General features: G+C 44.2%; 1 protein-coding gene across 4 annotated transcripts in view; it reads left to right on the plus strand.

Moving 5' to 3' along the window:
• Positions 1-17,273, plus strand: part of TTBK2 (tau tubulin kinase 2) — a 212,710-nt gene that overhangs the window by 160,148 nt on the left and 35,289 nt on the right. For all 4 annotated transcript variants that reach the window (XM_074955633.1, XM_074955634.1, XM_074955636.1 and 1 more), the window contains 4 exons: positions 6,528-6,685; positions 7,096-7,312; positions 9,631-9,842; positions 11,590-12,187. In XM_074955633.1, coding sequence (XP_074811734.1) covers positions 6,528-6,685; positions 7,096-7,312; positions 9,631-9,842; positions 11,590-12,187 — 1,185 coding nt within the window. The remainder of the gene's footprint in view (positions 1-6,527; positions 6,686-7,095; positions 7,313-9,630; positions 9,843-11,589; positions 12,188-17,273) is intronic.

Here is a 17,273-nt window from a genome sequence, read left to right on the forward strand (position 1 = left end):
AAGGCTGTCCCTCTTCGGCGGGAGGTTTGAACAGCGCGTAGAGGTTAAGAGCCTTTTCTCGCAATGTGTTGCCATCGTTAGGCACATGTTTATGGTTCATGTCTTCCAGCCATAAGTTTAATGCCTTTTCAGTCTTCACTAAAGTCTTATCACGCACCTGGCTTGTCACTTTAGCAGTTATTGGAGCACTTGATGCCACGGCTTGACGAATTTCTCTCTCTCGAATCTTGATGGCACAGATGCTAGATTTGTTGTGGCCATATTTACACGCCACGTTGGAAGCCGACATACCGTCTCTTAATAAGTCCAACACAGCCAGTTTTTCCTTCAGCGTTGGAACAGATCACTGTTTATTCGGTTGAGCACCAGATGAAGTAGTTGGCTTGTGTTTAGGGGCCATGTTGTATGAAAAATACGTATCTTTAAACACTAGAATCACACTCAGCATGGTGAGATGCTCACTGGATCGGCGGTCAGCGATCGAACCAGTGGGGGTCGATTTATCGCATATAGTCTAGATGCGATAAATCAACCCCCGAGCACTCTCCCATTGACTCCTGTACAGTACTCCACCGCTGTGAGTTATTGTTATTTTTCTTTTTTTTTGCCGAGGGCGTGAAGTTGAATTTGCGTAAGTTAAATGTGCGTATGATGCGACTCCACTGTATAAATAATGTAGTCCTAGTTTCTCTTTGCTTAATGAGTAATGTTAGAATGTTAGAAATTTTTTGTACTTCAATTCTTTTAGGATTATTATTTTTTTAAATAAATGGTGTGGCAAAATACCTTGTTCGCCTCAGCAGGCTCAGTCCCTTTTAGCCTTGGAGACTCAGGTTTGGGGCAAGGCGAATCCTTATAGGTGGCACAGGGTCCTGCTACTCCTCTCCTCAGTCAGTCCCTTGTGCTTGTTTTCCTTCCCTTCTGGGGAGCGAGTGCAGCCTCCCTGCTGGGAAGGTCTGGTGTCTTGCTGCAAACAGCCTACTGGCAGCTTCCCTGCTCCTCTCACTCCCTCACTCCCCCGCTCCTTCCACGCAGGGGAGGGTTTTAAAAGGTCCCAAGTAGTTGGAGTCAGCGGAACCTAACTGGTTCCTTAGCAATCCCTTTTCCAGCTGAACCTTATTGCCCCGTGGTTCTCTCCCCTCAGTGGATAGGGAGGGGCCTTTTAATCTCCTGGGACTAATTACTACCCCCCTTTTGTAGCTGTTTGTCCTGGGTTTACCACATATTCCCCCCTCCCCCACTCAACACTACAGGGTTGGGCTACTTGGGTTGGCAAACAGTGCACTCTCGACAGGCCATCCGCATTGCCATGTTGGGTTCCAGACCTATGTTGTACTCTGAAGTGGAAGGGTTGAAGCGACAGGAACCATCTCGTCACTCTGGCATTTTTGTCTTTATTTTGGTGCATCCACTGCAGAGGGGCATGGTCCGTGACAAGGGTAAACCTCCGTCCCAGCAGATAATAGTGATGGCTTTCTACGGCCCATTTTACCTCCAGGCATTCTTTTTTGACAACAGCGTATTTCCATTCCCTAGGCAGGAGCTTCCTACTGAGGAAGAGGATGGGGTGTTCGTCGTCCCCAACCATTTGTGAAAGTACTGCCCCCAACCCTACATCAGAGGCGTCGGTTTGTAGAATAAACTCCTTCCCCCAGTCTGGGGTCACGAGTATGGGGTCAGTGCAGAGGGCTGTCTGTAGATCTGAAAAAGCGTCTTCAGCCACTGTCATCCATCTTACTATGTCTGGGCCCCAAGCTTTCATTAGGCCCGTTAATGGGCATGACCTGGTGGCAAAGTGGGGAATGAACCGTCTGTAGTACCCCACTAGTCCCAGGAATGCCCTGACCTGTTTTTTTCGGAGTGGTCGGGGCCACTTCTGTATAGCTTCTAACTTGTTGAGTTGGGGCCTCACCACGCCTCTCACCACTATATACCCGAGGTAGTTGGCTTCAGCTAGCCTGAACGAACACTTGGAGGGGTTTGCCGTCAGCCCCGCCTTCCTCGGGGTATCCAGCACTGCCTCCACCTTCTCCAAGTGTGTCTCCCAGTCGGGGCTATATATGATAACGTCGTTGAGATAGGCTGCCGTGTACTTTCCATGTGGTCGCAACAGTTTGTCCATGAGCCTTTGGACAGTAGCGGGCGCCCCATGCAACCCAAAGGGGAGGACGGTGTACTGATATAGTCCCTCTGGAGTTGCAAAGGCCATCTTCTCTTTATCGGCCTTGGCCAGGGGGATCTGCCAATAGCCCTTGGTAGTTCAAGGGTAGACATAAACTGTGCTTTTCCCAATCTGTCAATTAGCTCATCTATCCGGGGTATAGGGTACGCATCAAACTGGGACACCTCATTCAGCTTTCAGAAGTCATTGCAGAACCTCACGCTGCCATCCGGCTTAGGCACTAAAACCACTGGACTTGACCATTGGCTATGAGATTCTTCAGTGACTCCTAAGGCCAGCATTTTCCTCACCTCTGTCATGATCTCCTCTCTTTTGGCCTCCGGGATCCGGTATGGCTTGACGTTCACCTTCACTCCAGGCTCTGTGAGGATGTGATGGTGAACCTCAGTAGTCCTGCCTGGCTTTTCTGAGAACACATCCTGGTTGCGTTTAATCAGGCTGATCACTTCAGATCATTGCTCCGGAGTCAACTCCAGGGATATTCCCACTTGGTCGGGCTGGTCACTTTTAGGGGGTGGTGCCCCTGGCACAACTACATGTGCTTCTCTATCCTGCCATGGTTTCAGCAGGTTTATATGGCAGATCTGCTCCAGCTTCTGGCAACCTGGCTATTGGACCTTATAATCGACTTCTCCTATGGCTTCTATTATCTCATATGGCCCCTGCCATCTGGCCAGGAGCTTGCTCTCTGCCGTGGGTATGAGCACCATTACCCGGTCTCCCACCTGGAACTTTCAGGTCGTTGCTTAGCGATTGTAGTATGCCTGTTGGGCCCCTTGGGCCTTCTCCAGGTGTTCGCGCACAAGGGGGGTGACTTGGGCTATCCTGTCTTTCATTTGCAATACATGTTCAACGATGTTTTTCCCGGTGTTTGGCTGTTCTTCCCAGCCCTCTTTGGCCATGTCCAATATGCCCCTGGGGTGGCGACTATATAACAGCTCGAATGGGGAGAATCCAGTGGAAGCTTGGGGAACCTCCCATACAGCAAACAGCAAGTAAGGCAGCAGGGTGTCCCAATCTTTCCCGTCGCGACTAACCGCTTTCCGTAGCATGTTCTTCAATGTTCTATTGAAGCGTTCGACAAGACCATCAGCCTGGGGATGATAGACTGACGTCCTGAGGGTCCATATATGGAGCATTGTACATAGGTCCTTCATTAACTTAGACACAAAGGGGGTCCTTTGGTCCATCAGGCTCTCTTTAGGTATCCCTACTCTGGAAAAAATCCGGACTAATTCTTTGGCTATGGTCTTGGACATGGTGTTCCGTAGGGGTACAGCCTTGGGATATCGGGTGGCATAATCTAGTACTACCAGAATGTACTGATGACCCCGGGCTGACTTCTCCAGTGGCTCTACTAGATCCATAGTTATTCGCTCAAATGGGATTTCAATAATTGGTAGAGGTACCCAAGGGGCCCTTAGGTGTGGTCGGGGCCCATGTAACTGACATTCTGGACAGGAGGTACAATATTGCCGGACAGCTGCATAAATGCCGGGCCAAAAACACCTCTGCAGAATCCAATCAAGGGTCTTATCTACCCCTAGATGGCCCCCAAACAGATGGCTGTGGGCCAGATCCATCACGCTCCTCTGATGCTTCTGTGGGACCAAGAGTTGTTCTACGACTTGCTCTTGGACCTGGACTACTCTGTATAGCAGATGACCCTTAATCACATAATATGGCCCTGGGCCCTTGACTCTCCCCTCCACGGGGACCCCATTTATCTCGACTACTACTTTACGAATATTGCTGTATATTGGATCATTGGCCTGATCCTGACCAAAATTCCCGAGTGAAGTCCCCATTTGTCCAAACTCAGGGAGATCTACCTCTGTCGCCCCCTTGGGGAAAACCCCCGGGGAACAAGGTCCGGCTCTTGGGTCATTGATCTCCTGCCCCGCCCCGCTGTCCATTGAGCCACCTCTTTCCCCTACAAGCTTAGATTTCTGGTACTGGGTTAAGATCCTCGTTCCTCTCCTTTTATCCGCCCTCCATTCCCTCCGAGTCTTCCGGGGCTTTCCTGGCGGGGAGAACAAATCCTGGCCAAATTCGTGGAAGGCTGGGGGGTGGTGGGTTATCTATCTGGGCCACCCCCTGGGTCCCGGGTTCATTATTTTCTTCCACCTTCTCCCCAGGGAGTAGGCTATCAAATCCTAGGAAGTCTCGTCCGATAAGGACTGGGTAGGGGAGTTTCGGAACTACTCCCACTGTCACCTTAGTGGGGTTTCCGAGAACTTCTATTTTTACGGGGATGGTCGGGTAGTAACTGACATCCCCACGCACACAGGATATTCCTGAGCATTTGGGCCGGGATAGTTGGTCCTGCCCGACAGGCTTTCCCGAGACCAGCGTGATTGCACTTCCCGAGTCTACTAACGCTGTGGTCTCTATACGATTCATCTTAACGGGTCTAGTGTATCTATGAGGGACCATTGCAACCCCTACTAGACTTATTAGATCACATGGTCCCCCTATATCTCCCAGTTCACATTGCATGGGCTCTTCTAGATTTGGGCATTGGGCAGCGATATGCCCCAATTCACCACATGCATAACATTGGTACCCTGCTCGGGGCAGTCCCCGATTTTTCGGGCTACTGGGCTTTCTCCTCTGAGCCTTTCTCCCCCAGTCCTCAAGTCTCTCTGGGACCTCTGGCTGCTCTTCAGCCTCCTTCCTCCCCTCCATAGTCCGGCCTGGTGCTAGGGCAAACTGGGGCCTCAGCGCAGAGACTTGTCTCTGATTCTGGCGCCTTCCTTCCCCAGTGGTCTGCAAAAGTTCTTGGGCTGCTAGGTGTCTCTCTACGAGGGCAACTAGTTCATCGTAGGAGGAGGGATCATTTTGGCGGACCCACCCCCGTATATCCGGCGGCAACCCCTCATGTACCTGTCCAACACGAGGATTTCCACTATCTTCTCCGGCCCATGGGTCTCGGGGCGGAGCCACTTCCGGGTGAGGTGGATTAAATCAAATAGCTGGGACCTCGGCGGTTTGCTGTCCCGGTATTTCCACTCATGGAAGCGCTGGGCCCGTATGGCTGACGTCACACCTGACCTTGCCAGGATTTCCCCCTTCAGTTGTGGGTAATCCATAGCTGTCTCTGTGGTCAGGTCGAAATAGGCCTTCTGGAACTCCCCACACAGAAATGGAGCCAGGATACCTGCCCACTGGTCTTGGGGCCAGGCCTCCCGCAGTGCCGTCCTCTCGAAGGCGAGGATATATGCTTCTATATCATCATCCGTAGTCATCTTCTGTAAATAGTTGCTTGCCCGCAGTGGTCGGATCCCCTGGGGCCCGTGCGTCAGTGTGGTCAGGGCTTTTAACTGTTTCACTACTTCATTCAGGGTGGCTCGATCTTGGGCCGCCTGGTTCATCAGTGATTGGTGCGTCTCCTGTTGGACGTGTACTGACTCTTGCTGGGCAGACATCTGCACCCTGGTAGCCTCTTGTTGGGCCGCAGTGGCCTGTACCAACACCTTCACTACATCCTCCATTTTTTTGTGTGTGTGTGTGTGTGATTTACCCTGCCCTGAGATGGCTTGCCACAGAGCCTTACTCATTCACCACATCCTACTTCTGACACCAAGTGTGGCAAAATACCTTGTTCACCTCAGTAGGCTCATTCCTTTTTAGCCTTGGAGACTCAGGTTTGGGGCAAGGTGAATCCTTATAGGTGGCACAGGGTCCTGCTACTCCTCTCCTCAATCAGTCCCTTGTGCTTGTTTTCCTTCCCTTCTGGGGAGCGAGTGCAGCCTCCTTGCTGGGAAGGTCTGGTGTCTTGCTGCAAACAGCCTACTGGCAGCTTCCCTGCTCCTCTCACTCCCTCACTCTCCCCCTCCTACCACCCAGGGGAGTGTTTAAAAAGGTCCCAAGTAGTTGGAGTCAGCTGAACCTAATTGGTTCCTTAGCAACCCCTTTTCCAGCTGAACCTTATTGCCCCATGGTTCTCTCCCCTCAGTGGATAGGGAGGGGCCTTTTAATCTCCTGGGACTAATTACTACCCCCCTTTTGTAGCTGTTTGTCCTGGGTTTACCACAGTGGTTAAAACATACCAACACAGGAAGCAGTTAAGTGGTAGCAATGCTTAAAGTGCTCTACCCAATCATTACAAAAAGCTATTTCATAATTTTCAAAATAAATAGTGCACCATTCTGAGCCACAGATAGGGGCAGTGGTGATATGGCACTGTTGATAAACCTTACCTTTGTAACAATTAATTGTCAGATAAAGTCTTAAAGGAGAACCAGATGTTAGAAAAGTCTTGAGGGGAAACTGAGTCTGGAGTACTTTATCTTTCTCTTATTCAAAGAAAGAAGAATTAATTAACTCTTTTCTTTATTTTTAGCTTCTCATGTCTGTGTTTGACAACAGTATGAAAACTTCTGGAGTCATTGAAAGTGACCCTTTTGATTGGGAGAAGAGTGGAACTGATGGCTCTCTGACGACGACGACAACATCAACAACTCCTCAGTTACATACTCGCCTGACCCCAGCTGCAATTGGGTATGTTCAAGCATTTCCTATGTTAACCTAAAAATCCAACCACTTAGCACCAGGGGAAAGTCATCTGTTACATCTGTTTCTCCAGGGTGTTAACTAATAGGGTATTGCAGGATACTAGGTCTCCCTTTGGTCACTATTGAGCCTCTCCTCAGGAAAAAAAAAAAAAAGTGCTGCTGTCCTAAATATACAGCAGTTACGAATGTTGATACATGTCTGGGTTAGGAAATCACTTTATTAGATTCCCATTCTGCAGTCAACCTTTTGCTAAAGCCTATGTTAAGAACCTAAGGCCTGATCCCTAGCACATTGAACTCAATGAAAGACTTCCGTTGCCTTCTCTGGGCTTTAAATCATCACTTCCGAGGACCACTTGCAAATAACTGCTTTATTTTTCACTTCTTCCTTTGTAGAATAGCCAATGCCACACCTATCCCAGGAGATTTGCTGCGAGAGAACACGGATGAGGTGTTTCCAGATGAGCAGCTCAGTGATGGGGAGAATGGTATTCCTGTTGGAGTCTCACCAGAGAAACTGCCTGGGTCCCCTGGGCATCAGCGTCCTCAGGAAAAAGATGTCTGGGAGGAGATGGATGCCAACAGAAACAAAATAAAGCTGGGGATCTGTAAGGTATTTATAGAGCTGCAGTGGGAAAAACCTCTGTCATAAATGTAAAGGGAAGGGTAACCACCTTTCTGTATACAGTGCTATAAAATCCCTCCTGGCCAGAGGCAAAACCCTTTCACCTGTCAAGGGTTAAGAAGCTAAGGTAACCTCGCTGGCACCTGACCCAAAATGACCAGTGAGCGGACAAGATACTTTCATATCTGGAGGTGTGGGGGGGAACAAAGGGTTCTGTCTGTGTGTGTGATGCTTTTGCCAGGAACAGATTAGGAATGCAGCCTTACAACTCTTGTTAAGTTAGTAAGCTAGAATATGCGTCAGATTTCCTTTTGTTTAATGGCTGGTAAAATAAGCTGTGCTGGATGGAATGTATATTCCTGTTTTTGTGTCTTTTTGTAACTTAAGGTTTTGCCTAGAGGGATTCTCTATCTTTTGAATCTGATTACCCTGTAAGGTATTTACCATCCTGATTTTACAGAGGTGATTCTTTTACCTTTTCTTTAATTAAAATTCTTCTTTTAAGAACCTGATTGATTTTTCATTGTTCTTAAGATCCAAGGGTTTGGGTGTGTGTTCACCTGTACAAATTGGTGAGGATTCTTATCAAGCCTTCCCCAGGAATGGGGTGTAGGGCTTGGGGGGATATTTTGGGGGAAGACATCTCCAAGTGGGCTCTTTCCCTGTTCTTGTTTAAAACGCTTGGTGGTGGCAGCATACGGTTCAAGAACAAGGCAAAGTTTGTACGTTGGGGAAGTTTTTAACCTCAGCTGGTAAGAATAAGCTTAGGGGGTCTTTCATGGAGGTCCCCACATCTGTACCCTAGAGTTCAGAGTCGGGAAGGAACCTTGACAGTCTCTTTCAGCAATTTCCTAGCATCATCAGGAACATGATAATGTGGCATGATGAGTAATAGGAGAGCAAATGCTCACTTGGCACTTGAAATTTGACCAGAGAGAATGGTTTTCCAAAGCAGAGAGCTGCATGGTTCAATGGGTCAGTGCTCTTTTCACTTCTAAAGGCCATGATTCATATTGGGTTCAAAGATGGTTTTGTTTCCTAGTCACTTTCCATGGTAGTAATTAAGAGTGAAGATATGAAAATAGATCAGAACTAACTCTCCAGTCAACAAAATAAATATGATTGGTATTCTCCATTTCGTCAATATCGCATGCTTGTCTTCATAATGTAACATATCCCTCAGTTTGTGTTGAGTAGAATCCCATTACTGGAAAAGTAGGAGTACTAAGGGTCAACATTGAGGTACATAGACTAATTCATGGAAGGGAAACTTGCTCAGTGCTTGTCTAGATTATAGCTGGCTCTTGACAGTGATCCTGGTCTCTCACTATCATTACTTCTATTAGTCTCTCTCTGTCTCATAATCACTACAATTCATATTCAGACAATTGTAGCCAGTGCTCCTCTGATGTGAAAATGTCATCAGTAGCTGTAAGATGTTACTGAAGTGTTCTTTAAGCCGAAATACTATCTAGTGACAGAGCTGTGTATTTTTCAAGGTATATGTAAAATGGGTTGGGGGGAGGCCAGACTGCTGTGATACTTATGCTTGTACCTGGCTAATGTGTATTAGTTTTTTAAAATGGCAGAAGACAGATGGACTTTTTCTCTTTTGGGGCCAAATTCAGCTCAGGTATAAGCAGATACAAGTTTCATTGATATCAGTGGGTGTTACATCTGCTTACACCGGGATCAGAGTACTCCTTCAACACTGAATCATACCCAGTTGATCTACAAAGTGAGATGCAGTTGGAGATCTGATTTTAATTTCTAATAAACATTGCTCCACATCAAAAAGCTACCTTGTAGACTTTGCGAACAATGGTATTGCATGCCTCAGATATGCATAAGGATGAGTTAACATGATGATTAACCTTTCATCAATAAAAAAAAAAAGTCTATGACTGTAAAGCGGTATGAAGAAGCTCCCAGGCTTCTGGATTCGACCTGCTTTTGATGAGAATTCCAGAAATGGGAGTGGGGATCAGTATACATCTAAAGTCTGGGAAATGTATTGTTTTCTTCCATTTACTCCTTCCATCCTGAGGCTTAATGAAAACCACAGTATTGCAAGCAATTAATCCCTAATTTAAATTTATGCCTTAGGAAACTGGTAGCTGATGAGCACAAATAAACTACATGAAATATGGCATGAACTTCTGCTGAAGGAGCATCCTCAGTATGAATTTGTTTTGTTACAGGATAGAAGCATTGGGTTATATGCACTGCATACACTGTTGTGTCTTCCTCTGTTTCAGCACTCCTATAAATTACATTTTTATTTCTGTTGTGCTTTATTTGCACAGGCTTCTACAGAGGAGGAAAACAGCCATGGACCAGTGAATGGACTGCTTAATGCACCAAGCCTGGGTTCTCCAGTTCGAGTCCGCTCAGAGACCACCCAGCCAGACAGGGATGTCCCACTGATGAGAAAGTTACGTTCAATCCACAGCTTTGAACTGGAGAAACGGTTGACCTTGGAATCAAAGCCAGACACTGATAAATTTCTTGAGACCTGGTAAAGAGAAAATTTCTATCTCACATTTATGCTTGGATCTTTTAGGGGCTTGTTGGCTTAGACTGTATTTTCTTTTCTCTAGTACTGTATCCATGGAGAGTGGTCAGTGAAAACCAGAAATGGAGTTGCTGAGCTATGCTTATGCCAAGTATAACTAGTAATGTCTACTGGATTTATAGTATTTGCTCTGAGGAACATCCCTGGCTTCTATCCCATTTTACATTTTTTAAGTTACATTTTTATTGAATTTTTATTACTGTTTACACTAAGCCAGAGTTCATGGTGTATTATAGACAAATAAAGGCAAAGTCCTTACCTCAAGGAATTCTTAGTTTGAGGGCCCATTTCTATCACACTTCTGTCAATTAGCACTTCATGAACAGTCCTGTTGACTTCAGTAGGACATGGGAGTCAGTGCAACTTAACTTGGATAAGCATTACAGAATCAAGCACTAAATTAGATATAGGCATAGATTACCTCTGGTAAGGTGTAATGTGTATGAGGAGCAGGATTTATGTGAAATAAAATAATGAGTTTACTTGTTTCTGTAGTGCATGTGTCATTAGTTTCACTGTTGTTGTATATTTCTAAAGTTGTCAGGAAAGCTTGTTAAGAGAGGTGGGTTTTGAGAGAGAATTTGAAGTTGGAGAAGGAGGTTGTGTGAGTACAGGATCAGGGAATTTAGTCCAACTGAAGGGAGTATTATGGAAGGATAACTCACAGGGAGGCTACAGGGAAGAGGTGTTGGCAGAGCATAAAGCTAAATCAGGAAGCAATAGAAGAGTGTTGAGATCTAGGCAGTGGTAGAGCTGCGCAGAGCCTTGAACATGAGAACAAGGAATTTGAATTTGATGTAGAGCTTACATGAGTAGAGGAAGACATGATCAGAGTTGACAGAGAGGAAAAAGAATTTAGTAGTATTTTGGATAAACGAGAGAGGTTCAAAGAGTGAGTCATGTAAAAACAAAAACTGAGACATAGAGTTGTATGTCATACTTAATTAAGGACAAAGAAAGGCAACTATCTCACACCAGTAATAGAACTAAAGTTTCATCATTTCCTTAACAACCCCTCACTCACAGTGGACAACAAAGGCAGAGATTTACATTCCTGAATAATAAAAATTCATTAGTGTTCTTCAGTAAACCTCTGACAAAACAAGAGAACATCCCATGCTGCAGAGAGACAGGATGAATGTTCATGTTTCTCACAAAGCAAAACTGCAGCAGTTAGAAAATCCTTGCAGGTAGATAGAAAGGGTATATTTAGGCTGGTTTATTATATAGTAATAACAAAGTTATGAAACAAAACAAGTTGATGTGGTACATGGTTATTCTCATGTCACCCTCGGTCTCCTAATCTCCTTTTTTCATTCGTACCAAAAGGGAAGTACTGAATCCAGGCTGAAATGTTTTGGCGTTAATTCATGCTGAAGTGAGGAGCTGGTTTCCTTTCTTTAGTTCCAGTGTTCCTCTGACTTTTATCAACTTTCTGCCTACTTCCCCTTATTTTCAGTATATTGCTGTTGAGCCCTTATTTGGCAGGAGTTACGTGTTCACATGCAAAACATTTGGTTGCAGGCTTCTCCATAATTGCTGCTTGAAAATTATGTTTCTTATGCTCATCCTTGGATCTGTAAGACACTGCAGTAGACTCTCAAGTGAATTTAGCTTGGCTTCTATGGCACAATTCAGATTGTGTAGTTCATTCTTAATTAATTCATACGTAACTTCTTTCTCTCCTAAGCTTGCAGAAGATGCAGAAAGACTCAGATGCTGGGAAAGAAACTGCTGTTGCTGTTCCTCCTCTTCCTCAGAAAATATCTGTTCCTGCTATGGCTGCCCGCACTGACCGTGTCTGGCATTATGATGAAGAATATCTCCCTGATGCTTCTAAGCCTGCTTCAGCCAGTTCTCCAGAACAAGTTGATGGCATTGTCAGTAATGGCTTTGTGGCTGTCAACTTAAGCTCCTGCCGGCAGGAGGTTGATTCCAAGGAATGGGTGATAGTAGATAAGGAACGGGACTTGCAGGATTTCAGGACCAATGGAGCTTTAGTACATAAAACAACTGGAAGTCCCTCAGATGAGGAGCCTGAGGTTCTACAAGTCCTAGAGGAATCCCCCCAAGAGAAACAGCTGAGACTGAGTATTTGGGCAGAAAACAACGTCCATGCCAAGAATGAAGCCTTAGGTGTGGGGTTAGATCTACCTGTTGATCATGCTACTGCTGCTTCTGAACAATTTACAGATAAATTAGAATTTATGGCTGGAGTTGCTGGCCAGCTTCTTGCAGCCACACCTTCAAGTCCAATGGAGGCCCAAGCAGAAGGAGCCATTACTCTGGTAAGAAAACTCATAGTTATAATCATATCTTTACTCTCTTTTCAGTGCTATATGAGAATAAAGCAGTAAATGAAAAGGCAGTGGCTAAAGTGTAAACAGTATTCTGGAATGTTTAGGTTATGGGATATGGGACTTGACTCTGCACCAGGGATTTCCCAGGATCTGCTAAATTTGTGTCTAAATTCTGCAAGAGGTTTGCTTTTGGTTCAGCAGTGAACAACCCTCAGAACTGGGCTTAATTAAAAAATATACATTAAAAAGAACCTTTTAACCAACGACATATACACATATGTATATTGTTATGAGTAAATAAACAGAAAGTATAACAAATGTGTAAAATACTATGCAATAGTGTGTTATGTCCTGTAGACAAAGTCTAAAAGGCAGAAGCTAGTATCGTACCAAAGAAACAAAGTTTCTTGCTCCCTGTGTCCTGTAATTAGTTTCTTTCTTCTGAATTTCCTCTGCTGCTTTCTGCCCCTGAAACAACTTGGCTTCCCTGTTTGACTGGCTATAATCTGTTTATTGATCATAGGGACTTCTAGTGCACTGACACTGTAATGTTTATGTTTCTGCAACCCCTGATATATTTTGCACCAGTTATAGTTCCTTGCCGGCTTCTCTAACTCCACTGCTACTTCCCACTTCTGAAATAGTTCTGTAATTGTTTGTCATCCGCCTCTCTTCTGCTGGACAGATTGCCCAACAGATTCCTCTGCTCCTTCTCCTGTTGGCATGTTTCTCTTTTCTGTCTCATACATCCCTCATCTGCACAGTTCCCAATAGTTTTCCTTCCCCCTCAGATGTCTCCATCACCAAATAATGCTCCCTCCGACTTTATTTCTCCCCTTCCTTTCTTAGAGAGGCAGTGTGGTTTAGTGGTTAAACCAGGGTATAGGGACTCAGGACTTGTGATTTCAGTTCTTGCCCCTTACACTTACTTTGTCAATCTGGGACACATATGTCAGTATTCTCGAACTTGGGTGCCTAAAGTTAGGCATTGAAATCCATATTTAGGCACCTAAATTAAACAGTGGCATCTGTAGGTATACAGTATCTCTGAATATCAGGCCACATTTATTTAAGTACCTAACCTTAAGTACCCATATTTGAAAGTATTTGTCTTAATCTCTCTGCTCCTTATTTTTTCTATATTATGGTTAAGTGCAGCATATTGCTTAGAAGAGACTTCTTGTCAGTGAGGGCGGTAGTATTCTGTTTTCCAAAATAAATTCCAAAGTTAAAACCCAGATAGAAAAGGACTCTGGTTTCATAAATCCTAATAAATCTGGCTTCACTTCTCTCTTACTTTACACCACAGTTTTAAAAAGTTAAAGTTCTTTTTGCTAAAAGAGAGGCTGCAAAAATATATGTCCCTGATGCTCCTGATCACTTACTAATTCAGGAATCTGAAATTTTATTACTTTAGGAAAATTCAGAGACACAATTAAACAGTTCTACTTAATCTCTTCTACACATATGCAAATAATATTCTTGTGGAATATTAAAGACAGTAGAAATATTTTATACATGGTTATTTATTTTTAGGCACCCATTCTTTGCAAATTGTGTAAGTTACAGAAAGATTAAATGTACAGAAAAGACCTTAAAATATGCAGCTGCTGCTAAGCTAAAGAGAACAAGAATTTTGAAACATAGTTAGTAATGTGGCCAACACAAAATATTGCAGTTTTACAGTTGGTTGAGAACCCCATAAAGATGTAGCGTTGATTTACAGCTCAACTGTTGCTTTTTAACTGTAGCCATAGTAGACAATGTATAGTAGCATTGTTGGTGCAAATTGCTAATTTTCAGTTCTCAGTTTGCAACTTTGCATGGACCTTCTTTACACAAATGTACTATTTTACGGGTAATGGTTTGCTTACTTAAACTCTGAGTATAGGTGGGATTGAAACTGACTTGATTCTAGTGGAGTTGTCGTTCATTAAAATCGTAGTGAACAATGTGAATTTCTGGAGAGGAAAGTGAAGGTGCATTGGGAAATGGAGATAGCTATAATCTAGGTTTTTGAATTGGACTATGTAGACGAAGAAACGTTTGTTGAAATGGTAAATGGGGTAGGATTATGGCCTGAACTGGAAAAAGAGAGAAGTACAGGTAAATTTAAACTGCATCAGGAATGGGAGGCATTTCAGAGAAGGTGAGTGGAGGAAACTTGTCTGCCTTGACAACGAATAAACAGTATGAAATTGAAAATGGAAATTAAACTGGAAGTACAGTATCTCCTCACTTAAAGTCGTCCCGGTTAACGTTGTTTCGTTGTTACCTTGCTGATCAGTTAGGGAACATGCTCGTTTAAAGTTGTGCAATGCTCCATTATAATGTTTGGCAGCCGCCTGTTTTGTCCACTGCTTGCAGGAAGAGCATCCCGTTGCAGCTAGCTGATGGGGGCTTGGAACTAGGGTGGACCGTCAGCCCCCTCTCAGCTTCCCATTCCCCTAAGTTCCATGTGCAGCAGCCGCCCAGCAAGCTATCAGTTGCCAGCAGTTCAGCTGTCCCTCTCCCCACTGCCATGTGCTGCTCCTGCCCTCTGCCTTGGAGCTGCTCTCCAGAGCCTCCAGCTTGCTGAGGTTGGGGGCCTAATGTCAGGGTGTCCCCCTCCCCTTTCCTCCTGCACCCCGCTTACCCCATCTCCATAGAGCAGGGGGGACACATGACAGGGCTCAGGCCTGAGGGAGCTTCCTGGCAGCAGCTGCTGCGGTCTCAGCTTGCTGATTAACTTAACAAGGCAGTGTACTTAAGAGTGGTGTCAGCTACTTAAAGGGGAAATGCGCATCTCTCTCTCTCACACACAGGGTGTGTGTCTCTGTCTGCCATGCTGTTTCCCCTCCCTCCATTTGTGCTACCTTGTAGAGTGTGAGGCTACATTAACAACAATGAGTTAACCCTTGAGGGCTCAGCCAATTGCTAGTTCATCATTTAGCAGTAAGGCATCCCACCCTTTGATTCCACCACCTCAACCAAACTTCACAATCATCATCGCTGTGTACAGTATTAAATTGTTTGTTTAAAGCTTATATTGTGTGTGTGTGTGTGTGTGTGTATATATATATAGTCTTTTGTCTGGCAAAAAAAAAAAATTTCCCTGGAACCTAACCCCCCCATTTACATTAGTTCTTGTGGGGAAACTGGATTCGCTTAACATCATTTCGCTTAAAGTTGCATTTTTCAGGAACATAACTACCACATTAAGTGAGGAGTTACTGTATGAGTGGAGGTGATTTGGGAAACTTAATGTAAATTTGAAAAGGATTATCAAACAGTGCCTTTCAAAGGGTCTGATCCAAAGACTACTGAAGAAAGTGATTGTCTTCCTTTTATTTCAGTGGCCTTTGAATCAGGGTCAAAGTGAGGCTGCTCCACAAATACCTGGTAGGTAACGTGGTGCTGGCTTCTCCTCCTTATTTCTAGCTGCTTTTACAGCTGGTAGGCTTTTTATTTCAAAGGAGACCTGGATTCCTGTTAAAGCAGTTGGAAACGAGCAAAAAGAGTTTACCTCCAGTAGGGTTCATAGCTACTTAAGAGAGGGGGAGGAAACACTGATTGATAATCATGGGGGTCACACACATACCTAGGGAGACAGAAATAGAACCAGTCTTCAGGGCCTGAAGTCATTGATAAACTGTCCAGGAGCAGAAAACCACTCTATTGGATAGTATGCCCGGGGGACCAAGGAGAGAGGGAAATAAAGGGGTTGAGAAATATTATGGGGAAGAGGGAGGAATGGATAGGGAGAAGGAGATGATGAGATGAAAAGTAAATGGTTTGATTAACATTTTTCCAAAAGGGCAAAACACTTATCACATTCAAAACAATGAGAAATGCATACACTCTTCCCTAATATAACTGTTCCATGTAAGCATTTGCTTCAGTTGACATACATACATATAGTGCAAATGGTAGATGACATGTCCACTAAAATATCTTTTTGTTAAGATTTGATCCAAGTTAGGAAAAAGTATGAGACACCCTAGCCTAGATATTGTCTAAAGGAAGAAGGTAAACTGAGGAGAACTGGCGACAGTAACTTCTGTGCAGTGCTGAGAGAGATTAGAATTTGACTAGGATGGATCAAATGTGTGACTAGGGCCCCAGTTCTTTGCCACTGATGTGAATGGGACCATTGATAAGCATTTTGGATAAATTTTTAATGCATAAACTTTTTTGTGGTTGAATTAATCTCATCTTAAGTAATATTAAGAATCCAATTTAAAGCAAAAAAAGGAAGAGAATTCATCGTTAAAGGTATAAAATTCATGATGCTGTAATTTCACTTCCTCATCCCACACAACTGTGCCATCCCTCCTTACTTTGGGCCCAACTTTCTGCAAAATAGTCAAATCTGATATTTTGACAGCCCACCAAAAATGTGCACTTATTATACATTACTCGTCTCATCAGATATCTCCTAGAGGTCTGAAATGCTAATCCTGGCACTGTAGCTGGAGGGCTTTATAACTTACTTACTGTCAGAAATAATAGGGAAAGCAGAATCAGATGAATTTCTAGCCACCTTCAGCTGAAGTATTAAAACTAATCACACATCTGGTGGAAAAGACAGCGAGGAATAAACTAACAAGGGAGAAGTTTGGATGAAGAACAGGAGACAGAAAAATTGGCACATAGTGGCAGAGATATAGAATGAAATAAAAATGGTAATGAGAGACAGAATAGAGCGATGATGACAGACATGTAAATGTAAGGAGAATAAGAAAACAATTAACTGGAAGACAGTAACTGAATTTAATGTGAGAGACAGAGAATTTTACTTTTATATAGCACCTTTCATACAATACATAAATAACTGCACCACTGAAATGCAGCTACTTCTGGGACAGAAGGTATTATCAAGGCACACAACAACCAGAACAAAAGGAGGGAGAGGAGAAGGGGAAACTTTCTGCTGGCTTGGATTGTGACCTCTTTTTGAATTCTGACTTATGCTGCCTACAAGAAATTCAGCAAATTCATCTGGAGAATAAACCTTCGATGAAAAAGAACTCTGCCTTAAAATAAGAGGTTTTTCTTGTTGGTCTCTAATAAGGGTTCTGGTTTATTATTATAT

This window comes from Natator depressus, chromosome 6 (genome assembly GCF_965152275.1).
Source record: "Natator depressus isolate rNatDep1 chromosome 6, rNatDep2.hap1, whole genome shotgun sequence".
Classification (NCBI taxonomy): domain Eukaryota; kingdom Metazoa; phylum Chordata; order Testudines; family Cheloniidae; genus Natator; species Natator depressus.